The following is a 26622-nucleotide window of genomic DNA, read 5'->3' as shown; positions in this document are numbered from 1 at the left end:
CCACCTTAGGTGTATGTGGCTGGCGCCTTAGCTGCTTGAGCCACAGGCGCGGAGCCACCTCTCTGGTCTTGATTTATATCATTTTCTTCTGGATTTGGTGAACCTGTTGGTGCTGGGCATAGAGGTCTTCCATATTTGATTGTTACATTTTTTACTAAAATCAACACAGAACAGTTGAAGCAAATAACCATCCGTAGTCTTAACATCAACATGAGCTTTAATCATAGTCTGCCATAGAACAGTTTTTTTGTAACCATAGAACACATTTTGTCACAGGTAAGGTCCATGCCATGGAAGTTAGGCGGTTTTTGCCGTGAACATCTTCAGTAATCAGCTTGAATTTTCTAAATGAAACTTAATCATTCTGCAGATCTGCAAGACTCACTTCAAACACATGATCTTTGAGGCCATCAGATGCAATGTTGGTCCTTGAGTCCTGATGACTAGTGTTTTCCCAATATTTCTTATATTGAAGAAAGCACATACCTTCATGTCATACCAATCTTTCTTAGAAAATGGATCAACCACTTTCTTAACATTTGCTATCATATCTTTATGGTAAGTTTTAACCTTCATGTGTTTTCATGATAGTTTCCTCTTATTGCAACCTGAAGAACTCCTAGCTTTTCTTGTAAACCAGGTTTAGTAGTGATCATCTCCCATAGGTTTGTCCAGAATTAAGGAAGCTGTTATAATGTCTTTTTCTAGTTAAGTCTACTGTCTGGGCTTCCTTAAGGAGCAGTTGCTATTTATTTTGTTTGTTGTTGTTGTTGTTGTTTTGAGACAGAGTCTTACTATGTCACCCTTGGTAGAGTGCTATGGCATCACAGTTCACAGCAACCTCAAGCTCTTGGTCTTAAGTGTTTCTCTTGCCTAAACCTACCAAGTAGCTGGGACTACAGGTGTGCGCTACATCGCCCAGTTATTTTTTTGTTGCACTTGTTTAGTTGGCCCAAGCAGGGTGTGAACCCACCACCCTTGGTGTATGTGGCTGATGCTGTAACAGCTGTGCTATGGACGCTGAGCCTATTTTGTTTTTTGAATGAGCCATGTTTTTCTGGGGTTTTTTGTATGCTTTGTCATTTTTTTTGTTGTTGTTGAAAATTGAGCATTTGACTATTACAATTCTGGAAATCAGATTCTTTCCCTCCTCAAGGTTTGCTGTATTTGTGGGGGCTTTTTTATTTGTTTGGCTTTTTTGTTGTTGTTGTTATTATTGCTGAAGGCTGAAGCAGTTCATTTGTTTTGAGACCTTTCCAAACTATTTTTTCAAAGACTGTTCCTTATCATGTGTGGTTACTGAAGTCTCCGTGTTTCTTTAGCTGTGCTCAGCTGTTTCATAATGAGTTCCTTGCATGCTAGGCTGAAACAAACAAAAGGCACCGAGAGAGAGGTAGGCACCACCTTTCCCAGGCTTTGCAGATTAGTGGCACATATTCACAAAGTTGTTAGGCTTCTTCTGAGGCTAGGAGTCAGCCCAAGATCAAAGTTCATGGTCTTTGAAGGGCCTTTCGTGAGCATTTTTCTCCAGGTGGACATGTAGCTTTCTAAATTCTGCCATATGAATGGCTACCTTTGAATGTCCTAAAGGACATCATAAAGCATCTTACCCTAGGTTCTTTTCTCAGTCTTAGATGATCTATTGCAACAATCCCCAACCTTTTTAGCACCAGGATTGGTTTCATGAAAGATAATCTTTCCATGGATGGGGGTGGTAATGGATGGGGCAAGAGGTGGAGCTCAGGTGGTAATCTCGTGCAGCCTGGTTCCTCGGGGGTTAGGTACCGCAGGTCTATCATATGTTTTCACCAATAAACCCTTGTCCCAGGCACCTAAGTTTGTAGTCCCATTTGTAGCTTTTACAATTAGTACCTACCATTCTTTCTACCAAGTTATATGAAACAAAAACTAGCCCCTTGCATCAGTCTTGTGGGAATTTGTTGGAAGGTTAGAACACATGTATACATAGTAATTTGTACAATAAGGTCTGGTCTATTCCCTCTGGTTCACAGAAGGGAACTGAGAACTTACTGCCAGTGATTAAGACCAAGGTTGTTGTCATTCTGAGAAAGGAGGTGGCACAAAGTCAAGTAAAAATCCCACAGAACTTTCCTACCACTTAGAATATGACTTCTTCTTGATTGGGCTTGCTTAGTTACTATAAATTTGTGATTGTTTTCTAGAGGTCCAATAAAGTTGGTTCAGACATTGTCATTTTTTTTTTGTTTCTGTGTTAAAATAAAAGCCAGGATCTTCCTAGTTTACTATTTTTTATTTTTTACTTCCTTGATGAATTACTAAAAGTTCACCAAGTAAAAGTGAATTACCTGTTAATGGAAGAGTTTGCAAAATATCTACTTAGAAATAAAAGTTTAGAAAGTTAAATGTAAAGTAGTTTTAACACAATTTAAATGAAATAGCAAGAAAAGATAGGAATTCAGAAAATTTTCACTTTATTACATTTAAGTAAAACCACATTTTTTCCCATTTGAGATGTATTTCAAGATTTTTCTTAACCTTAAAGAATTGGTATTTGGAGAAATAATCAAATTGTATTCCTTGATTTTTTTTTTTTGGTACTATAGAAACTTCAGGCTTGGTGCCTGTGGCTCAAGTGGCTAAGGTTCCAGCCACATACACCCAAGGTGGCAGGTTCAAATCTAGCCCGGGCCTGCCAAAACAAGAATGACAGTTGCAACCAAAAAATAGCCAGGGGGTGTGGCAGGCGCCTGTGGTCCCAGCTACTTGGGAGGCTGAGGCAGGAGACTCGCTTGAGCCCAGGAGTTTGGAGGTTGCTGTGAGCTGTCATGCCATGGCACTCTACCCAGGGGGATAGCTTGAGGCTCTGTCTCAAAAAAAAAAAAGAAACTTCAGAAACTGTATTTGGGGGTTATACCAAATAGCCCTATTTAGTAAGAGAAAGCTCTGGTTTGTTAAGATTTCACAATGATCTCACAAAACCTTTTGAACTATCAATTGTTTATTTTATATGAATTACCATAAAAACTATTAGCTGAATGGTTAAGAAATTGGACACTAATGTAATACCAAAGTAACACCACACAAATTACTTAGTGGCCACAAAGGTAGAAACAACTGCATAGTGAGAGGGGTGAGAACTATCATTGCAATTGAAGATAAATCTTAGTATTAATGACAATAAGCATTATGTCTTATACATCTTGATGTGTTGCAACCTGAGTATATACAAAATCACCTGCAATACAGTCTAGCCAAAAAAGTTTGGCTTGGATCCAGCAAACCATTATGTATAACTTTCATCTTTTGGGAATTTTAACAGATAGCTCCTACTCAGTGGAGGAATAAGCTAAATGACAGCTTAAGGGTATAACCACAGAGATGTATAGCATGTGGGGCATTCTTCAGAAAAATAGCTGGCTCTGTTCAAAAAGACATGGTCATTAAAAGTAGAGGATTACACTAGATTATGAAAGTTATGGAGATAAAAGCCAGAAGCAGGGTATATCTTGGGTTGGATATTGATTTGGATCAATTAGGGAAAACCAAATGTGGTCAAAAAGTACCTGTAGGAACACTTACTGAAATAGAAAAGGTGAAAAATAACAGGAGAATGCAGGTTATCAAATTTGTATGTGTGGTATGGTCTAGTTTTGGTAAAAACAAGTGTACACACATAAACACAAGTGTACAAAACATAAACACACAGGGAAGTGTGTTTATGTGTATAGAAAAAGATCTTGAACTTCTTTTATGTTTACATGGATGGAGCTGGAACATATTGTCCTTAGTAAAGTATCTCAAGAATGGAAGAAAAAGTATCCAATGTACTAATTACTTTTATGAAACCAATTTATATTTACTCACACTTTCTTATGAAAGATAGATCACAACTATAGCCCAGGATGAAGGAGAGAAATAGAGGGGGAAGGGAGGGGAGGGGGGAGGTTTGATAGAGGGAGGGTAAATGGTGGGACCACACTTACGGAGCATATTGTAAGGGTACAAGTCAAATCTATCAATTATTGAACATAAATGTCTTAACACAATAATCAAGTAAGTGAGGTGAAAGCTATATTAATTAGTTTGATGTAAGCACTCCAAATTGCATAAAAAAGTCAATACATTGTACCCCTCATATGCATAAATGTATTTATGATCTATGTATTTATGACTTAATAAAAGAAAAAGATCTTGACGAATATTCACTAAGTTATCTGACAGAAGGTGATTTTATTTTTATGTCTGTATATACTAATTTTCAATACTGCTGCAATAAAATATTTGTAAAATAAATTATATAACAAATTTGATTTAGGTCAAATTCAGGTTTTAAAATTTCATACTTTTAGCTTGGTGCCTGTAGCTCACTCAGTGGTTAGGGCACCAGGGTACATACACCAGGGCTGGTGGGTTCAAACCCAGCCCAGGCCTGCCAAACAACGACAGCTACAACAAAAATATAGCTGGGTGTTGTGGCAGGCACCTGTAATCCCAGCTGCTTGAAGCTGAGGCAAGAGAATAGCTTAAGCCCGAGAGTTTGAGGTTGCTGTGAGCCGTGATACTATGGTACTCTACTGGAGTGACATAGTGAGACTCTGTCTCAAAAAAACAAAGAGAATTCATATGTGCTTATAATTCACTCAACAATTAAATTTTAAGTTTCTATGAAACTATAGTGCTTTATTCTTTTATTTCTTAGATAGATGGCCTGGATTTTTTGTTATTATTAAAGACAATTGAGGAATTTTATAAAAGTGAAGATGGAGAAAATCTGGAAATCCTCTGTCCAGTTCAAGATCAAGCCTGTGTAGCTAAATTTGAAGATGGTGTTTGGTACCGAGCAAAAGTCACGGGTAGGAAAGTGCATGTTGTTTCTATAGGAAAATGTTATACTTCAAAGCTAGTACTTTTTTGAGTTGATACAGATTAAATCTTGAAAGTGATATTATTTGATCTTACCATTTGGTACATCATCTTGTTTTTAGAAAGGTAATGATGATATTTAAAGGTAGGAATCTCTGGTTCCTGAGATTCTGTTTGACTGGCTGGGGCTTAACTCTTGGGAATCTGGCTAGAAAACTAGTAGATAGTATAAAGGAGCAAAAGTTAATTATTTAAAAACTAGTAATCTCTACTTTCATATTGACTGTTTATGTCTGTCCCATGCTATTTTTTTTTTTTTTTGAGACAGAGCCTCAAGCCATCCCCCTGGGTAAAGTGCCATGGCATCACAGCTCACAGCAACCTCCAACTCCTGGGCTCAAGCGAGTCTCCTGCCTCAGCCTCCCAAGTAGCTGGGACTACAGGCACCCGCCACAACGCCCGGCCATTTTTTGGTTGCAGCCATCATTGTTGTTTGGCGGGCCCGGGCTGGGGATTCTAACCCGCCACCTTAGGTATATGTGGCTGGTGCCTTAGCCGCTTGAGCCACAGGCGCCAAGCCTGTCCCATGCTATTTTGTTCATCAAGATACAAGTTAAAGTCTTTTGTGTCTGCTCAGCTTCCCTTCTAACTTTAATAGATTATTCTTTCCTGGGAATTATTTACTAAAACTACTAGCTTTGTCACTGTCTTTTTTCTGTATCCTCATAAATCAAAGAATTGAATTCAACTTAGGAAATAATGGGAAAAATTAAAAGTGGAAATGAAGACAGAAAATCTATGAAAATGGAAATACTAGCAACAAAAATAGGAAAGTTCGCTATTATTTCCCTATCTTTGGCTAAAAGAGAACAACTATAAACTAAATCTTTGGTTTCAGGAATTAGATATAACACAGTCAGTTTAACATTCTGTTGTGTTCCCTTTACATGGTTTCTAGTTTGTAGATACACTATTTTTATTAAAGGGTAATTTTTTTATTTTTTTTTTATTTTTTTATTTTTATTTTTATTTTTTGCAGTTTTTGTCCAGGGCTGGGTTTGAACCTGCCACCTCTGGTATACGGGGCTAGTGCCCTACTCCTCTGAGCCACAAGCACCACCTGGGTAATTTTTTTTAATTTGACACTATTTAAGATGTTTTTTCCATTATTAAGGTAATTTAAGATCCTTACAAATTACTCCTAACATACAACCAGTTCTGAATCTTGTGTCAAAACTATTCTTTCAACCTAAGTTTTCTTTTCTTCTTTTATCATCATTGATTTTAATTCTGTTAGTGGTTAGTGACTTGAACTAGCTGAAGAATTTTCAGATGTGATTCTTTTTTTTTTTTTTTTGAGACAAGAGCCTCAAGCTGAGCCCCTGGGTAGAGTGCTGTGGCTTCACTGCTCACAGCAACCTCCAACTCCTGGGCTCAAGTGACTCTCCTGCCTCAGCCTCCCAAGTAGCTGGGACCACAGGCACCCGCCACAGATGTGATTCTTGAGCCACAGGCACCACGCCTCAGATGTGATTCTTATGAGTGTCTTTGTTTGTTTTTCTGTAACAAAATACCACAGACCGGGTAATATATAAACTACAGAAATTTATTTCTCACAGTTCTGGAGGCTGAGAAGCCCAAGATAAAAGCACCAGTTTGTGGAAGTTTTAATGTCTGTTTCCAAAAGGGTGCTTGATGCTGAATTCTCAAAGGGGTACAAACACTGTGTTCTCACATGGTGGAAGGTCCAAAAAAAAAAAAATCCCCTTTAAAAGGGCACATAATCCCATTAATGAGGGCAGAGCCCTTTGACTTAATCTTATTTTACAAATACTTTGCATTGGGGAGTTAAGTTTCAACATGAATTTTGAAGGGTATAAAAACATTCAAACCTTAACAATGACAATATGAACATACCACTGTGTGTTTGGGTAGATATCTTTGGAGCAAATTGACATTTTTCATGAGATTAGGATTTTGCAGTTAAAGATTATTAAGAACATTATCCAGTTGATACAAAATAAGGCTCCCTGAAGTCTTTGAGTAGTAATATTTGGGAAAGGTACAGTTTCCATGGTGACTTTTAGGGTGCTAATAGAAATGCTTGTATGATTCAATTGGCCTGTCTTCCTATACCTTGCATGGCCTTGTTGAACTCCACCTCAAAAATGATAGTTTGGTGAACTGTAGCTTTTTTGTTTGTTTTCTGTTTGCCTTATTTAAAAGTTAAATAAGTCTTTTACTAAAAGACTAAAAGACTTAAACACTAAAAGACTTAACACACTTCATTCCTCTCCTTGAAGGCAATAACTTTTTATTCTTTTACCCATTTCTTTTGGAATTTACTTGTGTTATTTTGCCTAATAATACATAATACTTCAGTTGATGCTTCAATCTTTGATATTATCTATTTACCTCTTTTTCTGTCAGTTAGCAGACAGAAAACTGGTTCTTTTGTCTTCCCTTTACTCTTTGCACTATAGTTACATTGCAGTTTTTAAATTCATATTCTGTATAAATAAAGCCATAAAATATACTTGAATTGTATTTTTAGTTCATTATTGTATCCATTTCATTTGCTTTATTTTATTTTAATTTATGGCTGTTTTTTAATAGTTCAAAACAATTCTCCATGTGATTAGACTTTTCAGATTATTTTATTTTTTATTTTTATTTTTATTTTTTTTTTTTCTTAAGAGACAGAGTCTCATTTTATCGCCCCGGGTAGAGTGCCATGGCATCACAGCTCACAGCAACCTCCAAGCGATTCTCTTGCCTTAGCCTCCCAAGTAGCTGGGACTACAGGCACCTGCCACAATGCCCGGCTATTTTTGTGGTTATTGTTGTTGCACTTTGGCCGGGGCCAGGTGCAAACACACTCCCCTCAGTATATGGGACGGGTGCCCTACCCACTGAGCCACAGGCACCGCCCATTTCAGATAATTTTAGTTTGATTTTATTTTTAACCATGAAAACATCCTCCTGTCTTCTACAGTTGTGCTGCTTACCCTTTAGGGGGTAAGTAAGCCTCTAGGCTTACTGCACATTTATTCTAGAATTTATTTCATTTGGTCAAAGTATACTTCATTGTTCTCCAGTAATGGACATCTTGTTTTGTGGATTTCATGTTACCTCTTCAGTTTGTTCCTTTTTTTGTGGAGCCATCTTCTAATGGTTTCCTCAGAATAAATGGAAAGGTGATGAACATAAAACTCTCACATTATATATCAAATGAAAATGGATACAATAATGAACTAAAATACAATTAAAGTATATTTTATGGCTTTATTTATACAGAATATGAATGGTTTCCTCAGAATAAATTCAGTACCTTCCATGTATTCTGACTCTGATTTCATATGTGATTGACAGTTTGGGTAAAACAATAACATTCTTTATAATCCATCTCATATCAGTCTTTGTTTAAAATGGCATCTCCATTCAGAGACTTAAGGAAGTATAAGAATCTAATGATTAATAAAGTTGAAAATATCCTTCTAGCAGGGAGATTCCAGTGGAAGTGGGGGGATTCCCCAGTCTTCTGGCCTTAAACCTATTCTAACCTATGTCTTCTCAGCTGTTGCAGATATATACCACCATAGGGCCTAAGTTGTTTGAAGTGTCATCTTGAGTACCAGTGCTGTGCCACCTTCTACTTCTGCCAAGGGGCAGAGAAGTTTTTCCATATTGAAAATATGGAAATATTTTCACTGAAATTATATACACTGTATTAGTCTTTAAATTCAAAAATGATAACCACAAATTTAATAGCAGCGTACATAGGTGCAGGGGGAAAAACTAAAGTCACCCATGTATTTTGAGTATTTTCTAAAAATATGTATATGATACACCTCTATTCAAACTTCATGTGAACCTTCCAGAGATTTCTTTAAAGTATAGAGACTTAGACTGAAATAGAGGTCTGTGTCTACTTGTTTTTTTGCAGTATCCCCAAAATATTATTTCAGTTAAATGTTGCTATATGAATTAATCTTTACTTTGATTATTGAATCTTTTGCCTTAATCACCTAGGTTGACTAGCAGTAAACATTTATTAAGTTTTACCTAGTGCCTTGTGCTTTTTTTTTGAGACAGAGCCTCAGGCTATCCCTCTGGGTAGAGTGCCATGGCATCAAGCTCACAGCAACCTCCAACTCCCAGGCTCAAGTGACTCCCCTGCCTCAGCCTCCCAAGTAGCTGGGATCACAGACGCCCGCCACAACGCCTGGCTATTTTTTGGTTGCAGCCATCATTGTTGTTTGGCGGGCCCAGGCTGGATTCGAACCCACCACCTTAGGTGTATGTGGCTGGTGCCTTAGCCACTTGAGCCACAGGCACCGAGCCGCCTTGTGCTTTTTAAATAGGTAAATTCCAAAAACATCTTCTGAGATTAGGCTCTATTGGTATACTCATTTCTTGGATGAAGTAATGAGGCTTAGGAAAAGTAACTTGCTCAGAGATATTAATTAGCTCACTTCAGGTCATAAAGCATTTTAGTGACCAAGCTGGAGTTCTAACACAGTCTGACTCAGATCCTAATTCTTAACTTTTAACTTACACTACCTATCATATGTTAGATTTTATTATCTGATTTTGTCTGTCCTTTGAATATTTTGAAATGGTTAGTTTCTCATTCTACCAAGTCCACATTGTGGGTGATTTTTTTTTTTTGGAGTCATCTAATATATAAGAAGAAGAATATTTTTACCTAATAAAAAGCATCCAGTTTATATTTGAGCCTAAAAGTTTTCTACTATAATTGTCTGTAATTCGGTATAAATTTTACTGGATAATTCTCTTGCTTTTTTCAAGTTTGTTATTTCTGTTTTCATAATTTTTTAAGGATTGCCTGGGCATCGAGAAGTTGAAGTTAAATATGTGGACTTTGGTAATAGTGCAAAAATAACAGTTAAAGAGATGCGTAAAATAAAAGATGATTTTCTGAATATCCCAGAGAAGGTAATTATTTATTATGAATTCTAGAGTTAGATTATTAACACATATGTAGATGTATTTTTAGAAGTCATTTATCATAGAAGTGTTCAGCTAACCACCATTTTTGTCTGTAAATAGTTTGGATATGAGGAGTATAGATAAATGTTGCTACAGTTACTTTTTAAGAAATAATGTGTATCTCTTGGCAAATAAGCATGAATTATAAAAATTACCAATATATGTATGTTTGTATCTTAAGTATGTATTGGTCTTCAGATTTTAATATATCAGAGTGAGATATATAATGTGAGAGTTTTATGTTCATCACATTAGTTAAAAAAGCTCATCTCAGGCTCGGCACCTGTAGCTCAGCGGCTAGGGTGTCAGCCACATATACTGGAGCTGGTGGGTTCGAACCCAGCCCAGGCCTGCCAAACAACAATGACAACTACAATAAAAAAAAAAAAAAGCCAGGCATTGTGGTGGACGCCTACAGTCCCAGCTACTTGGGAGGCTGAGGCAAGAAAATCGCTTAAGCCCAAGAGTTTGAGATTGCTGTGAGCTATGACACCACAGCACTCTACCAAGGGTGACATAGTGAGACTATCTAAAAAAAAAAAAAAAACTCATCACAGAATGAGATCTCATTTATACTTAAGTATGTACTGTTGTATAATATATGTGTGTAAAATACAAAATGGAATCTGAGAGACTATGTAAATATTTTAACCTTGTTTATCTCTGGGGAGTAGGGTTCTGAAAAAAGGGTAAGAAGGGGCCTCATTTTCTAATTTATTTACTCCTGTATTATTTGAGTTATTAAGCCATATTTTTCATTTTAAGAAATTTGTGGTATTATAGAGAAAAAATGTAAAAGTGTATCTGAGCAAAAAAGACAATCACTCAGTATCATTGTTCAATATTTTTGGTGTATATATACTTCCGAGATGCATATTCTATGTTTTTAGCAATTATAGAATCAAAATATAAATAGTCCTATAACCTGCTTTTCACAATTAATGTGTCATAAGTAACAGTAATTCTTTTAATGAACACTTGTTTCTGTATATGAATGTGTGATAATTTGTTCAGCCAAATACTGTGCTGATTCTAGTTATTTGCATTTATAAAGTACTTTTACAGACAACTTCACACATTTATTTGATTATTTTGAAATCTGTATTAAATCTAAACACAAAGATTAGTTTTGTACAGACTTAACAGTAATCTTTAGTTCTAAAGTAACTAGAAATTTAGTTTATTTTCTTAATTTTGTTTGACACAGGCAATTAAATGTAAGCTGGCTTATATTGAACCATGTAAAGGGACGGTGCAGTGGTCCATAAAAGCTAAAGAAAAATTTGAAGAAAAGACTCAAGATAAATTTATGACATGTTCAATTATTAGTAAGATACTTCCATTTTTTACTTGTTATGTTATGCATAACTTAAAATAATAACTGCATAGTGATGTAACACTTGTCAGATCTTAGAATGAATTCAGTGTGCCATCAGTAATAGATAAGATTTGTTGAGATCTAAGTATAATAGAATTATATCTTGTGTGGGCTTCAGAGTCAAAAGCCAGCATATGGGGCAAAAATTACCATAAAAGGGAGGGTGACTGGAAAGATCACCTATATGGTCTGTCTAACAAGGGTACAAGTGAACTTTTCTAGAATTAGAGTATAAATGTTTTAACACAATAACTAAGTAAATGACACAAAGTCTATGTTAACCAGTTTGATGAAAATATTTCAAATTGTATATGAAAACACTATACTGTACCCCATGTTTGCATTAATGTACACAGCCATCATTTAATAATAATTTAAAAAAGGAGAAAAAGAAAAAAAAATTATCATAAAAGATTGTCACCCTTGACATGGTTCCTGGAAAGCCCTAAAACCAGGGCTTTTTTTCTTTTTTTTGAGACAGAGTCTCACTTTGTTGCCCTTGGTAGAGTGCCATGCTGTGGTGTTACAGCTCACAGCAACCTCAAACCCTTGAGCTTAAACAATTCTCTTGCCTCAGTCTTCTGAGTAGCTAGGACTATATGCGCCTGCCTGGCTATTTTTTTGTTTTTAGCAGGCCAGGGCTGAGTTTGAACCCACCAGCCCTGGAGCATGTGGCTGGCGCCCTACTCACAGAGCTATGGGCGCCGCTGGAATCAGCTTCTTTTATCTGTTTGCATTTTTGCGAGGGCTCTGTCCCTGTCTTTAACATAGTAGATGCTAACTAAGCTTTAATTTCAAGAAAATGAGGAAGATAGGACATGATTGGTAAATAGTTTTTGTTTGTTATTTTTTGTCTCATTTGACTTAAGTGAATCCAGCCGGAGGCCCTCAGCATATTTTGAGAAGAGTTATTTCTTTTTGAGAACAGTTTGGGTCCAAAACATAGTCTGACCACTAGCCCACAATTTTGTAACATAACCAATCCTGAAAATCAAAAGTGTAAAGGCAAAATCTTTATAGTGAGTATTCATATGTTCCACTTTAATAATATTTGTGGGCTGCTGCCATAGACTGTGCTGGGGGTATTACATAGAAGCTACCATGTTCCATATAGCTTTTCTTAACTAGAAAAGTCTGAATTTCTAAAGCATGTCTGGTGGTCCCAAGGGTTTTGGATAGGAAGATTGAGAATCTATTTTTTATCTGGAATTTTAATCTGTTCTAAAGCCATAACAAACACTGGCTGCATTGGGCTTAATGAGTACTAGTGCAGGATATACAAGATCATATTTACTGAGGCTTAATGTGTAGCACTTTCAAGGGTAGTTTCTACTATATCCATTTTCCCCTTTTATCACACTACCTTTAAACAAACTCAACTATCATAAAATTATTAGCCTATTTACTGTGAGGAAAACGGAGTATAGAGATGAATTGCTCAAAGTCATATAATCTAGAAAAGAAAGTGTACCTGTGATAATTTACTTCAATAAAAGAAATTTTCTAAAGAATGTGATTATAAAAATTGTATCCTTAGTCTGTAGAATTTTTATATCTGGGTCCTCTAAAATTAAAGATGACTTAGTCCCTGAGTAGGTTTCACAACTGTTGAGCTAACTTTAGTCTGTAAAACTGCTTTCCAACTTTCCTTTTGGCATTGTAGTTTGTTGAGTTTTAGCTCCATCCTTGAATATCTTCCCATGTAAAGTCCCATCAAGACCTTATTTCTTGGGTCTCTTTCTTCATTCTTTCTCACTTATTTCTTATACCAAGGCACATCCAAATACTAGTTGTACCATAATCATTAACCTAGAAGATTTGATTTAAGGAGTGCAGGAAGGCATTGCTCAATCAAAAACTGTCTTTGACCATTCACCCGCACAATAATAAGACTGAGAGTTCAAGACTATTTAGAAAAGAGTGGGAGGGGGGAGGATGGGTGAAGGGAGGGTAATTGGTGGGACCACACCTACAGTGCATCTTACAAGAGTACATGTGAAACTTAATAAATGTAGAATATAAATGTCTTAACACAATAACTAAGAAAATGCCATGAAGGCTATGTTAACCAGTTTGATGAAAACATTTCAAATTGTATATAAAACCAGCACATTGCACCCCATGACTGCATTAATGTACACAGCAATGATTTAATTTTAAAAAAGTGAACTACCACAGATGAAAATTAATATATACTATTACTTTAAAAGCAAGGGGCATTTATATTTTTCTCGGTGTAGACCAGGGAAGATGATAAAGGAAAAGAACACAAGGAAAGTAGTTGGCCCTGTTGGAATAAAGAACCTTATGCATGAGAAGTATGAAATGAAAGAATTAAAGTTAATACAAGAGATGGAAAAGTAGATCAAAATTTGTTGAACCTCAGCACTGCTTAGCCCTTTGTTTCTGATTATTTATATGGGCTACTGAAAAACTGAGAATGATTCTCTATCAACTCTTGAAAAAAGCTTTCTAATATATACACTTATAATTGGATAATATAGGATGTTACTGCTAATAATGATTGTTGTTTTATTTGGAATCATTCTGACTAGTAGCTACCAGCTACTATTGTGGAAAGCATAGGTATATATTGATCTCAGTACATATTTTAGAGGTATTTCCTAAAGAAAACCTCTATGTGTTTAGCACATATTCAGATATTTATTGACCAGGTTCCCTGTGCTATTTACTGTAAATAAGTATGTGACATATACAATAAGTATATGACATATACATACAAACAGGCATGTGAGATATAAATTTTAGCTTCTGTTAAGTCCTAGTCTAGTTTAAGAAATAGATCACATAAAAAGACAAGTTCCATGGTTTGTCCTAAAAGCACAGGGACAGGAAAAAAACTCCAGTTAATTGTGGGGTCTAGGTTATTTTTGTTGTTTTAAGCTTGGTGCCATTTTTTTTTTTTAAAAGACAGCGTCTCACTATGTCACCCTCAGTAGAGTCCCATGGCGTCACAGCTCATAGCAACCTCAAATTCTTGAGCTAAAGTGATTCTCTTGCCTCAGCTTCCCAAGTAACTGGGACTACAAGCACCTGCCACAATGCCTGGCTGTTTTTTTGTTGCAGTTGTCATTATTGTTTTAGCAGGCCCTGGCCGGGCTCAAACCTGCCAGCTTCGGTGCATGTGGCCAGTGTCCTACTCATTGAGCAACAGGTGCTACACCTTTTAAAAAATTTATTTATTTATTTATTTAGACTAAGTCTCACTTTGTCACCCTCAGGAGAGTGCCATGGCATCATAGCTCACAGCAACCTCAAACTCTTGGGCTCAAGCAATTCTCTTGCCTCAGCTTCCCGAGTAGCTGGGACTATAGGCACCCACCACAACCCCTGGCTATTTTTAGAAACAGGGTCTCAGGCTGGCTCAGGCTGGTCTTGAACCCATGACTCAGGCAATCCACCTGCGTCAGCCTCCCAGAGTGCTGGGATTACATGCATAAGCCATTGGTGCCATTCTTGTAAAAACTATAAACCTTCATAAATAATCACTGGCCTGAGTTAACTTTCATTCACTTTCGTCCTCCTGGAGCTTGGTTGAATTCCATAAAATAGTTTAAAAACACAACAGAATACTTCTTCAATGAATATGTGTTAATTTATACTTTACTTAGTCTAAAATAGCTTTAAATTGATTTTAAAGAACAAACATAGCCCACAATAACCTACAATAAAATATTCACTGATTTTTATATGCTGCAGATAACATTGACAATTCATGTCTATCTACAAAGTGCTACTTTAACTTCTAGAGCAAGACTATGACATTATTCAGCAAGAAATCTCCTGTATGCAAAATGAAAGAAATTAAAGTTTCAAATTTTTAACAACTTGCTCATTTATTATACTTTGCAGCAAAATTATTTCTTTCTCCAAACTAGTCTTAATGGTTTTACAGAAATTCTGGAAGACAATGTGCTTCTAGTTGAACTTTTTGATTCTCATGGTACTCCAGGAATGACTCCTACTAGTATTAATGACCAGCTTGTCAAAGAGGGCCTAGCATCTTATGAAGTAGGGTGAGTAGAAGTGTAAACTTTTATTTTTATTTCATATGTAATTTTTTTTTTTGAGACAGAGTTTCACTATGTCACCCTTAGTAGAGTGCTGTGGTGTCACAGCCCACAGCAACCTCAGACTCTTGGGCTTAAATGATTCTCTTGCCTTAGCCTCCCAAGTAGCTGGGAATATAGGCACTTGCCACAACACCCAGCTATTTTTTTATTGTTGTTGTTGTTGTTGTCATTGTTGTTTAGCAGGCCTGGGCCAGGTTTGAAACCTGCCAGCCCTGGTGTATATGGCCAGCACGCTAACCACGGAGCTACAGGTGTCAAGCCATATATATATATATATAATTTTAATCACAGGAAAGGAAGCTGGCACATTACCTCCCAGTTTGGTATCTGCTTAGGCTGTAGTCTTAGAAATCTTTTCTGTTCCTTGGTCAGAAAAAGTAGGAAATAATTGGAGTCATTAGTCTAAGGAGAAGTAGAATAGCTTTTCCTCCCTAGGGAACCCAGAAACCAAGAAAAAGGCTTTTAGAGATTAGGGGTGCTTCTAAGAAACAGAGATTGGCATCTTACCTACAGGTAGAACATCTGCTTAGGCAGCCCTTGTGCCTGCTTGAGAAGGGAATTGAGAGGAGAAATGGCAAGATAGGAAAATGGCAGAGTAGAGAATAAGCCTAGTGGTAGATTGTTATAATAGAAATGTGAATTTTCTTGGGTTCAAGTGGGTACCACTTGCCAGCCTTGAGGCGTTGTGCTAATACCCACTTAGGACAGGCTCTTGGTTGAAGTGACCCCAGAAGCAGAAGAATAGAGTATTGGCGAGGACAAATTGGAATGGTTTAAAGTAAAGACAAAGAATTTAGGGACTGGTTGAGTCAGAATAGCCCCTGAGGAGGGGCATCTTCTGAAGAACTTCCTCATGGAGCCCTCAGAGGGCCAGCATTTGGACAATGTGCATTTGTGAGACCTGTCAGCATGAAGCAGAGAAGTAATGACACCCAGGCCTGCAGTGGTGACTTCCAGTGTTAGTGGTATGTGGCCATGCTTCTGCTGCCCACTCTAACACTTAGAAGAACTAGGAGCAGAAGGAGGGACTGTTGTTTTTCTACTGCAGGTCTCGAAGGGAGGGGAAAGAAATGAGAGTAAACTTTCCAACTGCATTGGACTGAATCTTCTTTTTTCTTCTTAAAGTCAGAATTATTGAGGTATAACTTATATACAGTAAAAATACACCCTTTGAAAGTGCATCGTTAAATGAACTTTGACAAACATATAGTCATTGCAACATTATCATAGTCAAGATACCAACCTGAGCAAATACAAGGATAAGTATTTTTCGTATTAGTCTTTTTGCTAACTTTTCTTATTTTTCAGGTACACCCTCAAAGATGATTCTAAAAAGCATATTGAAGTATGGGATCCTTCTCCAGAAGAAATTATCTCAAATGAAGTAAACAACTTAAATGCTGTGTCTACAAAATCTCTACCTAATGAGAATTTCCAATCACTTTATAATAAGGAACTGCCTGTGCATATCTGTAATGTGATCTCTCCTGAGAAGATTTATGTTCAGTGGTTATTAACAGAAAACCTACTTAATAGGTATAATACGTAAGGAAAGCATATTGCTTATGATTTTATCCTTTCTATATTTTGTTTCAAAGAACTAGAAGTCACAAACATAGTATTTTAAAAACAAAATTATTTTAAATAGTCTCTAGTTAGAAATATAAAAATGGTATATTAGTTGGTTATATTTACTATATGAGAATTTACTCATTCCATAAATACTTGCTGAGCACCTACCATAGGACAGCCATATCTAGGTGTTGGAGATAAAGTGGTAAAAATATGAAGCAGCCTTTGCTGTTCTAGAAGGGGAGAGACAACAAAACTTTTAGTGTGGCAGATAGTGATAAAGGGCAATAGGGAGAATAAGGCATTTGGGGAGGAGAGCAGTTTTAAGGTGCATAAGGAAGACCTCATAGAGATAGTGACATTTGAAATGGGCCTGAAGAAAGAGGGAGGGAGTCATGTGGGTATCTGAGAAAAGCTCACAGCAGATAGAGGGAAGAGCTCCTGCCAAGACCTGAGGTAGAAATATGCTTGGTACACTTGAGGAAGAGCAAGGTATCCAGTGTGGCTGGCGTGGAATGAGCAAGACAGGAGAGTAGGAAACATGTGGTCAGAATTAGATAAGAAAAGTTTTAAGTTAAATGTTTTTTATCTTTATATAGTTTAGAAGAAAAGATGATAGCTTTTTATGAAAACTCAAAATGGAAACCTGTTAAATGGGAAAATGATATGCACTGTGCTGTTAAGATCCCAGATAAGAATCAGTGGCGAAGAGGCCAGATCATCAGAATGGTTACAGACACATTGGTAGAGGTAAACTACAGAGTTATAAGTATAATCATGAAAGTGCATGCATTTTGGATTTAGGGGAGGGGTTTCTGGAATTATTTAATACAAGTTTTATTATATTTTTCTGTTTGGAGAAAAATATTTTAAAGTGTTGTCTTTGCATAGACTTAAAGTTACTGTTTTCGTAGGTCTTGCTGTATGACGTGGGTGTTCAACTAGTAGTGAATATTAACTGCTTAAGAGAACTTGAAGAAAATCTAAGAACAATGGGAAGATTATCTTTGGAATGCTCTCTTGTTGATATAAGGTAGTTTTTAATAATTTAATTTTCTCGTTGAATACTATCATTTTAACTATTTTTAAATGGGATTTTTGTCAATTTTAATTTTGCTAAAGTGTTCTGAAATTGTCTTAAAATTCAGTTAATGTCAGGTTTTAAGAAGAGGAGAAGATAAAATTGGAGTGTGTAAATTTAGTGTCATTAAGAAATACAAGGGTAAGGCTAGGCGCAGTGGTTCACACTTGTAATCCTAGCATAAGGTGACCAGACATCCCGCTTTTGGCAGGACAGTCCCGATTTTGAACAATTTGTCCTGTGTCCTGTGGTGTTTTTAAAAAGTCCCAATTTTTGGAAAGAGTGCATGACAAGCTAGGGAACAGCAGGAGAATGGGAAGGGAATATACGGTTCCGGCTGCTGAAAGGTTAATGTAACTTCATTTGGGAATGAAGAGGTTAATGTAACTTCATTTGGAAATGAAAAGGCTAATGTAAACTCCCTACTCCCCTCCTGGGCAAGGTCACCCAGGTGGAATGATATCAGAAGGATACTGGCTCCCTCCCTCGCTTCTAGGCAAGGACAATTAGCACAGAAGGAAACAAACTGTCTGAAACAAACAAGTAGCCCCCCCTCTCTAGAGGGTCCCTAACCATAAACAGCTCAGCCAATAGCACCCCCCCCCCCAAATGGTGTCTGGCTTTACCAATGTTAAAATCTGGTCACCTTATCCTAGCACTCTAGGAGGCCGAGGTGGATGGATTGCCTGAGCTCACAGGTTGGAGACCAGCCTGAGCCAGAGTGAGACCTTGTCTCTAAAAATAGCCAGGTGTTGTGGTAGGCACCTGTAGTCCTAGCTATTCCGGAGTCTGAGGCAAGGGGATTGCTTGAGCCCAAGAGTTTGAGGTTGCTGTGAGCTGTGATGTCACAGCACTCTACCAAGGGCTATGAAGTGAAACTCTGTCTCAAAAAAAAAAAAAAGGAAGAAGTAGAAGGGTAAGTGGGGATGGTTAGTGGGTACAAAAATAGAGTTAGATGATTAGATAGAATGAACAAAGTGACTATAATAATCTATAATGAATTAGGGTATAATTTAAAAACTGAAAAAGTAGAAGCGGAATGTTCTTCTAACACAAAGCAATGTTAAATGCTTAAGGTAGTGGAGACCCCAGTTATACTGATTTTACTAATTCACATTCTATGCCTATATTCAAAGCATCACATGTACTGTATAAAGATATACAACTATTATGTACCCCTAATAATTAAAAATAAATTTTATTGAATAAATATTCTTTTCCCCATTGTATGATATTGTCTGCTTTGTAAAAATTCAGATTGGCAATAGGAGGATGGTTTTATATCTGAATTCTGTTCTGATCCATTGATCTGTGTCTCTATTCCTGTGTCAGTACCATGTTGTTTTGGTTACTGTAGCCTTGTATAGTTTGAAATCTGGTCAAGTGATGGCTCTGATTTGTCCTTTTTGCTTAAGGTTGTTTTTGCTGTTTGGGCTCTTTTCTGGTTCCCTGTGAAGCACAGAATTATTTTTTTCTAGATCAGTGAAAGTGGTGTTGGTATTTTAACAGGGATTGCATTGAATTTGTAGATCACTTTAAGTAGTGTAGACATGTTAACAGTGTTGATTCTGCTGATAACATGAGTATGGTATATTTTACCATATATTTATTTCTCTGTAATTTCCTTCCTCAGTAACTCTGTAGTTCTCCCTGTTGGAGTCTTTTACCTCCTTTGTTAAATATACTCCTAGTTATTTTATTTTCTTTGTTGATTGAATCTTTAGTTTGAGTCTCAGCTTGACTGCTATTGGTATACAGGAAATTGGATAGCCACATGCAGAAGACTGAAGTAGGATCCATACCTCTCACCACTCACAAAAATCACTTCACAATGGACAGAAGACTTAAACCAAAGGCGTGAAACTATAACAGTTCTAGAATAAAACGTTGGAAAAACTCTTCTAGATATCAGCTTAGGCAAAGAATTTATCAATCACAGCAACAACAAAAATTCACAAATGGGACCTAATTAAATTAAAAAGCTTCTGCACAGCCAGGAAAACAATCAATAGAGTGAATAGACAACCTACAGAATGGGAGAAAATGTTCACATGCTGTATATCCGCTAAAGGACTGATAACATATAATCAGAATCTGTAAAGAACTCAAGCAAATCAGCAAGAAAAAACTCCATCTCATAAAAAAGTGGGCAAAAAACATGAACCAGAAGCTTTTTGAACGAAGACATACTAATGGCCAATAAACACATGAAAAAAATGCTCAGCATTTCTAATCATCAGGGAGATGCAAATCAAAACCACAGTGAAGTAACTAACCCCAGTAAGAATGACTTTTACCAAAAAATCCCAAAACAATAACATTCTGGCATGGATGTGGAAAGAAAAGAACACTTATCACTGTTGGTGAGACTGCAAACTAGTACAACCTCTGTGGAAAGTCACGTGGAGATAACTTAAAGAACTAAAAGTAGGCCTACCATTTGATCTAACAATTCCACTATTGGGTAGTTACCCAAAGGAAAAAAGCCATTTTATCAAAAAAGCATGTACATTCAAATTTTTATTGCGGCATGATAACCAATTACAAAGATGTGGATCCAGTGCCCATCAATACGTGAATGAATTAATAAAATGTGGTATATGTATACTATGGAGTACTACTCAGCCATAAAAGCAAATGGTGATCTAGTATCTTTTGTAACAACCTAGATGGAACTGGAGACCATTCCTCTAAGTGAAATATTGCAAGAGTGGAAAAAGAAATACTATGTGTACTCCCTAAACTGGAGCTGATTTAATAACACCATGTGTACATTTGGTAAGAAAACGCAACAGAATACAAGCAGGTGGGAGGGGGCCGAAAGAGAGAAGTAAAATTCACACCTAATGGGTACAGGGCACACTATCCAGATGAGGGGCACACTTACAATTTTGACTCAAATTGTACACTAGTAATTCATGTAACCAAAACATTTCTACTCTTATTCTGAAATTAAAAATAAATAGAAATTTAAAATGTGTTTTAATGGAGATAGGTGAGTATGAAAGGTATCTAGATAGAATTCATACTATTTAGTATAAAACTTATTTTGAGGAAGAACAAAGGCAGATAGAAATAAAATGTGTTATCTTTAGGATTGCATGGAAAGCTAAAAATATGTAAATTACCGAAAAGAGTAAATTATAGAGGATTTTGGGTAAATAGCATGACATAGTATTTTAGTCTACTGGAATCCTGCTATGAAAACAGAACTACTTGGATAGTAAATCTAAAGGTAGCACAGTCAGTATCCACAAAAAGTAGGTGACACGTTACCCCCGTGAGTCCCCAAATAATGGGCAAGTGGGACATACCATGACCCCTTGGGGTATCAGCATTTGTGCAGAAGGAATTGGAAGGAAGGCTGAGATTCTGACAGCCCTGAGAACAGTATTTTGCTGAAGTGTGAAGTGCAATCTGAGAATAACAACCAAAACTGAGAAGAGAGAATGCAGGGTGCAGTGGCGTAGCTGAATGTACGAGGCCTGGAAATATGTCAGAGTCCCGTAGTGCAGAGCCATCTTAGTCATACAACCTCTTCAAAGTAAACTGAAACTCCTTTCCATGACCCTACACTGAGGAGAAACCATTAGGAATAGAGTTCAATTTCAGCAAGACAGTTAATGGGCAAAGGAAAGAAAAGATTCAGTTAAAAGTGGGGGTGAGGGAGCAGAGATAAAGAATCTGACAGCATGACACCTACATTGTGTCACTTCAGGGAAAACAGCAGGAAGAGAGTTCTAGAGCCTCGAAGCTGAATAAGCAATTGTGATCTCCCACTTCTTCCTAAAAGCATAGGAAATTTTATTTCAATTAAAACATGAGCAAAAGAAAGTATTTCAGTTAACTCCCATATAAGTTTCTATGAGAAAAAGAGTAAGGAGCCAATAAAATCCCTAGAGGCAATGGAAATCAGCCAAAAGGACATGGCCACAAGTCAGAGTGTAGTCTAAGATCTCAAAATGAACTAGAAGAAATTTGGAAAATAATTGGTGTTATAAAAAAACTATATAAAGCAGATTTAGAAAATTTAGAAATAAGGTGGTTAGAGATGAAGCAAGATTTGAAAAAAGATGATAGAACTCAAGAAAGAATTAGAAATAAAAGGAAATCATACCAGCAATATACAGTAAACTAGAGAACATGAAAGCAAACACAATAGATAAAGCCTCAGTTTTTTAAATTGAAAAAGAACAAAAATCTTCAAACAAAACCTAAAGATATCTAAAATAGACCAAAAACAACAACAACAATAATAATTTAAGTTAGTAGTAGGAATCCCAAAGAAAAAAACTAAAAGCAATAGAGCAAATACTAAAAATTGCAAGTAAAGGAAGTAAACAAAAACTATTTAAAACCAGAGTATATGTTGAAAGGGCATACTGCATATCTAGGAAAATAAATTCAGAATGGCTAACATGGAGATAATTTACTAAAATTAATAGTTTATAAGAGAAAGAAAATCACAGTGTCATCACTAGCGCTTTATACCAGAAAGTGGAGTAACATAAATATTCAAGAAGAAAGTGGAAAGCTCTGGATTTTATATTCAGCTAAAGTGACTTTCAGATATAAACACCACAAACTGTTATGACTGTTCAAGAACTTGGGGAAATTGTTTCTGGGAACCTTTGTGAGGACTTTTTGATTCTGAGGCTTCAGATAACCAAGATATGATTGATTTTGACTAAGTACTGGTGATTTGCATTGTGTTTATTTTACGTATGACATTAAGATTAGATGATCATTATTAGAGAAGTAGTACAGTATACACAGTAGATATATACATGTGGCACAATTTCCAAAAAAGGGTAAAAAAAGAGGCATGTACATTGAATAAGCTCACTATCTTATTGGTATTAACTAGAAATAAGAGTACTTCCAGTAAGATACTGGGGAAAAGATAAGAGGTTACTAACAATGTTGATTTAACTTTGGAAATAAATGTAAATATTTCATATATACAAATCAGTAAAAATTGTAACAAAAGTGAAATTTAATTGTGTGTAGTGAAGGCAGAGCCTCTTAGAGACTTTTCAGGTGCCTTTAAAGTACGATAGTCAAAAGTGCATCCTTGCTGGGCTGTCCATATCCTAATGACAAAACACCTGCCTTCTCCCCTTCCCTCCCATCATCAGCTGTGTTTATTTTATTTTTATTTATTTATCTTTTTTGTAGAGACAGAATCTCACTTTCTCACCCTCAGTAGAGTGCCGTGGCATCACACACTCACAGCAACCTCCAACTCCTGGGCTTAGGCAATTCTCTTGCCTCAGCCTCCTGAGTAGCTGGGACTATAGGTGCCCGCCACAATGCTCAGCTAATCAGCTATGTTTATTAATCCCAAAGTTGGTTGTGGTGTTGGTATTGTTATTCTGAAACTGTTATGTGTTATGTTGTGAGATAAACCAAAGTGGTAATTGTGTGTGCAGGTGAGCAAATTTAAAAAATAGTAGTTATATACATACTATTACAAACTGTGTGGTTGATAGATGATAAAGATATAATTAATCTGTAGTCCCAATTTAGAATTAGAAATATTAGTACTGGCGACAGGGCCCAAAGCTCAATGGGTAGGGCACCAGCCACATACACGGAGGCTGGTGGGTTCAAACCCAGCCCTGGCCAGCTAAAAACAACAATGACAACTACAACAACAACAACAAAAAAATAGCCAGGCATTGTTGCAAGCACCTGTAGTCCCAGCTACTTGGGAGGCTGAGGTAAGACAATTGCATAAGCCCAAGAGTTTGAGGTTGCTATGAGCTGTGATATCACAGCACTCTACAGAGGGCGACAGCTTGAGACTCTGTCTCAAAAAACAAAACAAAACAAAAAAATCTCAGAAGTATCAGTACAAATTTATTAGGTATTTTAATTGTAAAAATACATGTATTTTTAGCCTCATAACATGAATGATTCAGTAACAGTGAGCTACTCTAGTATATAAACTGTAGTCTCTAAATACTGTTTAAAACTAAAAGAAATTAGTGCTCCTTAGGAAAATGTCTGATCCCAGGTCTTGGAAAGGAAAGGAAACTAGAATATCTTGTCATGATAAAAATCAAGAAAGCTATAAAAAATTATTGGGATTATGACAAAAAGACTCAGTACCCAACCTAAATAAACCTCCACTCAGGAAATATGGGACCAATTGAACACCAAGAGGATAATTGTAATGTTTTAAAGTGTTTGATATGTTTAAATACATAAGTTGATAGTGATTAAAAACTCATTTGGCTTGGTGTCTGTAGCTCAGTGAGTAGGGCGCCAGCCACATACACCCAGGCTGGTGGGTTTGAGCCCAACCCCGGCCTGCTAAAGCAATAATGACAACTGCAACCAAAAAATAGCCAGGCATTGTGGTGGATGCCTGTAGGCCCAGCAACTTGGGAGGCTGAGGCAAGAGAATCCCGTAAGCCCAAGAGTTTGAGGTTACTGTGAACTGTGATGTTATGGCACTCTACTGAGAGTGACATAGTGAGACTCCGTCTCAAAAAAAAAAAAAAAACCTCATTTGGTCATATTTTAAAGGAAAATACCTCATTATTCTGAAAACCACTAAGGGAAATGAGCATTTGTTATGTTTTTCTTGTACAAACTATTAAAGATAATCAAATAGTTTGTAAAGGAAAGTTGTTCTTCATAAGTATTCCAGCTAAAATACTGAAGAAGAGTGATGTCATTAATATACCACCATTTTACAACTGCTAATAAACTAAAGACTCTAGACAAAGTCACAGACAGAGAGAACCAGGCATTTTGTACCTCCTGAAGGAAGTACACAGCACCATTTTTTAACAGTGTTACTGAAAAAAGAAAAATGCAAACCTAAATTCAATCAAGACATGAATTAACTGAATTTAAGGGAAATATAAGGGCAGAGGAACATGTTCAAACCATGGAAATGCAGTCAGCTAAATCCAAACCTTAGAAACTACAAGCAAATAATTCATTTTCTTCAACAGAAGAAATGGAAAGGGAAAGAAAGAGAAGACCCACTCAAGACATTTATCAGCTCTTCACAATGTGCTCTTTGTTTATAAGTGCAGACTGTTTTTGAAATATCAGGAAAATATAATTAACATCTGAAGCACTTAGATTAAGTAAATAAATTTTTAGCACTGTGGTTGTTTTTTATTTAAAGACTTATTTCCCAGCCTGGAAGTACTTACAATGGGTATATATTAAGATTTCTGTTTAAAAATACAGTAGTTGAAAATTCTTTCTTCTAGAGTACTTTCTCCTTCATTGATAAATCCATGGCAGTAAAGCCAATGTCCTTGTAAAAAGAATTATAGAATCTTAGAATTGGAATCCAAAGAGCTTAGTGGCATCATAGTATTAATAGTAATTTCTTTTATATACCCCTAATAAATGAACATTTAAGACCCAATTGAGAATTTCCAGTGCTATGGAGCCTATTTCTCAAAGGGAGCTTGTTTCTTCATTAGATAATTGTAGTTCTCTACATTGCATTAAAATTGGCCTCCCTCTATCTTCCATACATCCTAATTTTGCCTATAGAACAGACCTCTTGACTTCTCTGATCATCAGTTATTAAATGTAGAGATTATGTTCCACTAAGACTTTTTTCTTTGATCAAGGAAGATAGCAGCATCTTGGCATACAAAATCAGTACCCAGAAATCAGTAGTCTTTGTACATGCCAACAATAGTCACTCCAAGAATAAAATCTAAGACTCTATTTCTTTTACGGTAATGCTAAAGAAGATGAAATACCTGAGAATATATGTAACAAAAGACACAAAGATCTCTACATAAAGAACCATGAAACCTTGAGGAAGGAAATAGAAGATGTTAACAAATGGAAGAACATAGCATGCTCATGGCTGGGAAAAATCAACATTGTTAAAATGTCCACACAACCCTATAAATTTAAAGCAATCTCTATCAAAGCACCAGTGTCATACTTTAAAGATCTTGAAAAAATAGTACTTTGCTTCATACAGAACCAGAATAAACTCCAAGGGCGGTGCCTGTGGCTCAAGGAGTAGGGTGCTGGCCCCATATACGGGGAGTGGTGGTTCAAGTCCAGCCCTGGCCAAAACTGCAAAAACCAGAAAAAAAATCCCGAATAGCAAATATAATTTTTAGAAATAAAAACAAATTGGGAGGCATCACATTACCAGATTTCAGGTTATATTCCAAGTCTATTGCAATCAAAACAGCATGGTAAGGGACAGTACCTGTGGGTAAAGGAGTAGGGCACTGGCCCTATATACCAGGGGTGTTGGGTTCAAACCTGGCCCCCACCAAAAATTGCAAAAAAAACAAAACAGCATGGTACTGGCACAAAAACAGATATAGAGCTATGGAATAGAATAGGGAATCCTGAGATGAACTCAGCCACATATCATCATTTGATCTTTGATAAGCCTAACAAAAATATACACTGGGGAAAAGGATCCTAATTTAACAAATGGTGCTGGGAGAACCAGTTATCCACATGAAGAAGACTGAAACTGGACCTGCCCCTCTCACCATTGGCAAAAACTGATTTGTGTTGGATAGAAGATTTAAATTTAAGACAGAAAACAATAAAATTCTAGAAGAGAGTGTGGGGAAAACGCTGAAAGATACTGGCCTGGGAAAAAAAACTTTATGAGGAAGCCCCTC

The 26622-nt window shown here is 36.5% G+C and overlaps 1 protein-coding gene across 2 annotated transcripts in view; it reads left to right on the top strand.

Annotated features, from left to right (window-relative positions):
- RNF17 (ring finger protein 17) overlaps nucleotides 1-26622 on the top strand; it is a 124117-nt gene that overhangs the window by 54247 nt on the left and 43248 nt on the right. For both annotated transcript variants that reach the window (XM_003796695.1, XM_012809497.1), the window contains exons 16-22: nucleotides 4682-4835; nucleotides 9689-9804; nucleotides 11066-11186; nucleotides 15153-15273; nucleotides 16639-16866; nucleotides 17502-17652; nucleotides 17817-17935. In XM_003796695.1, coding sequence (XP_003796743.1) covers nucleotides 4682-4835; nucleotides 9689-9804; nucleotides 11066-11186; nucleotides 15153-15273; nucleotides 16639-16866; nucleotides 17502-17652; nucleotides 17817-17935 — 1010 coding nt within the window. The remainder of the gene's footprint in view (nucleotides 1-4681; nucleotides 4836-9688; nucleotides 9805-11065; nucleotides 11187-15152; nucleotides 15274-16638; nucleotides 16867-17501; nucleotides 17653-17816; nucleotides 17936-26622) is intronic.

The sequence above is a fragment of the Otolemur garnettii genome, unplaced genomic scaffold (assembly GCF_000181295.1).
Source record: "Otolemur garnettii isolate 467f Iridium unplaced genomic scaffold, OtoGar3 scaffold00106, whole genome shotgun sequence".
In the NCBI taxonomy this organism is placed as follows: domain Eukaryota; kingdom Metazoa; phylum Chordata; class Mammalia; order Primates; family Galagidae; genus Otolemur; species Otolemur garnettii.
This window is presented reverse-complemented; position numbering and strand designations above follow the sequence as displayed.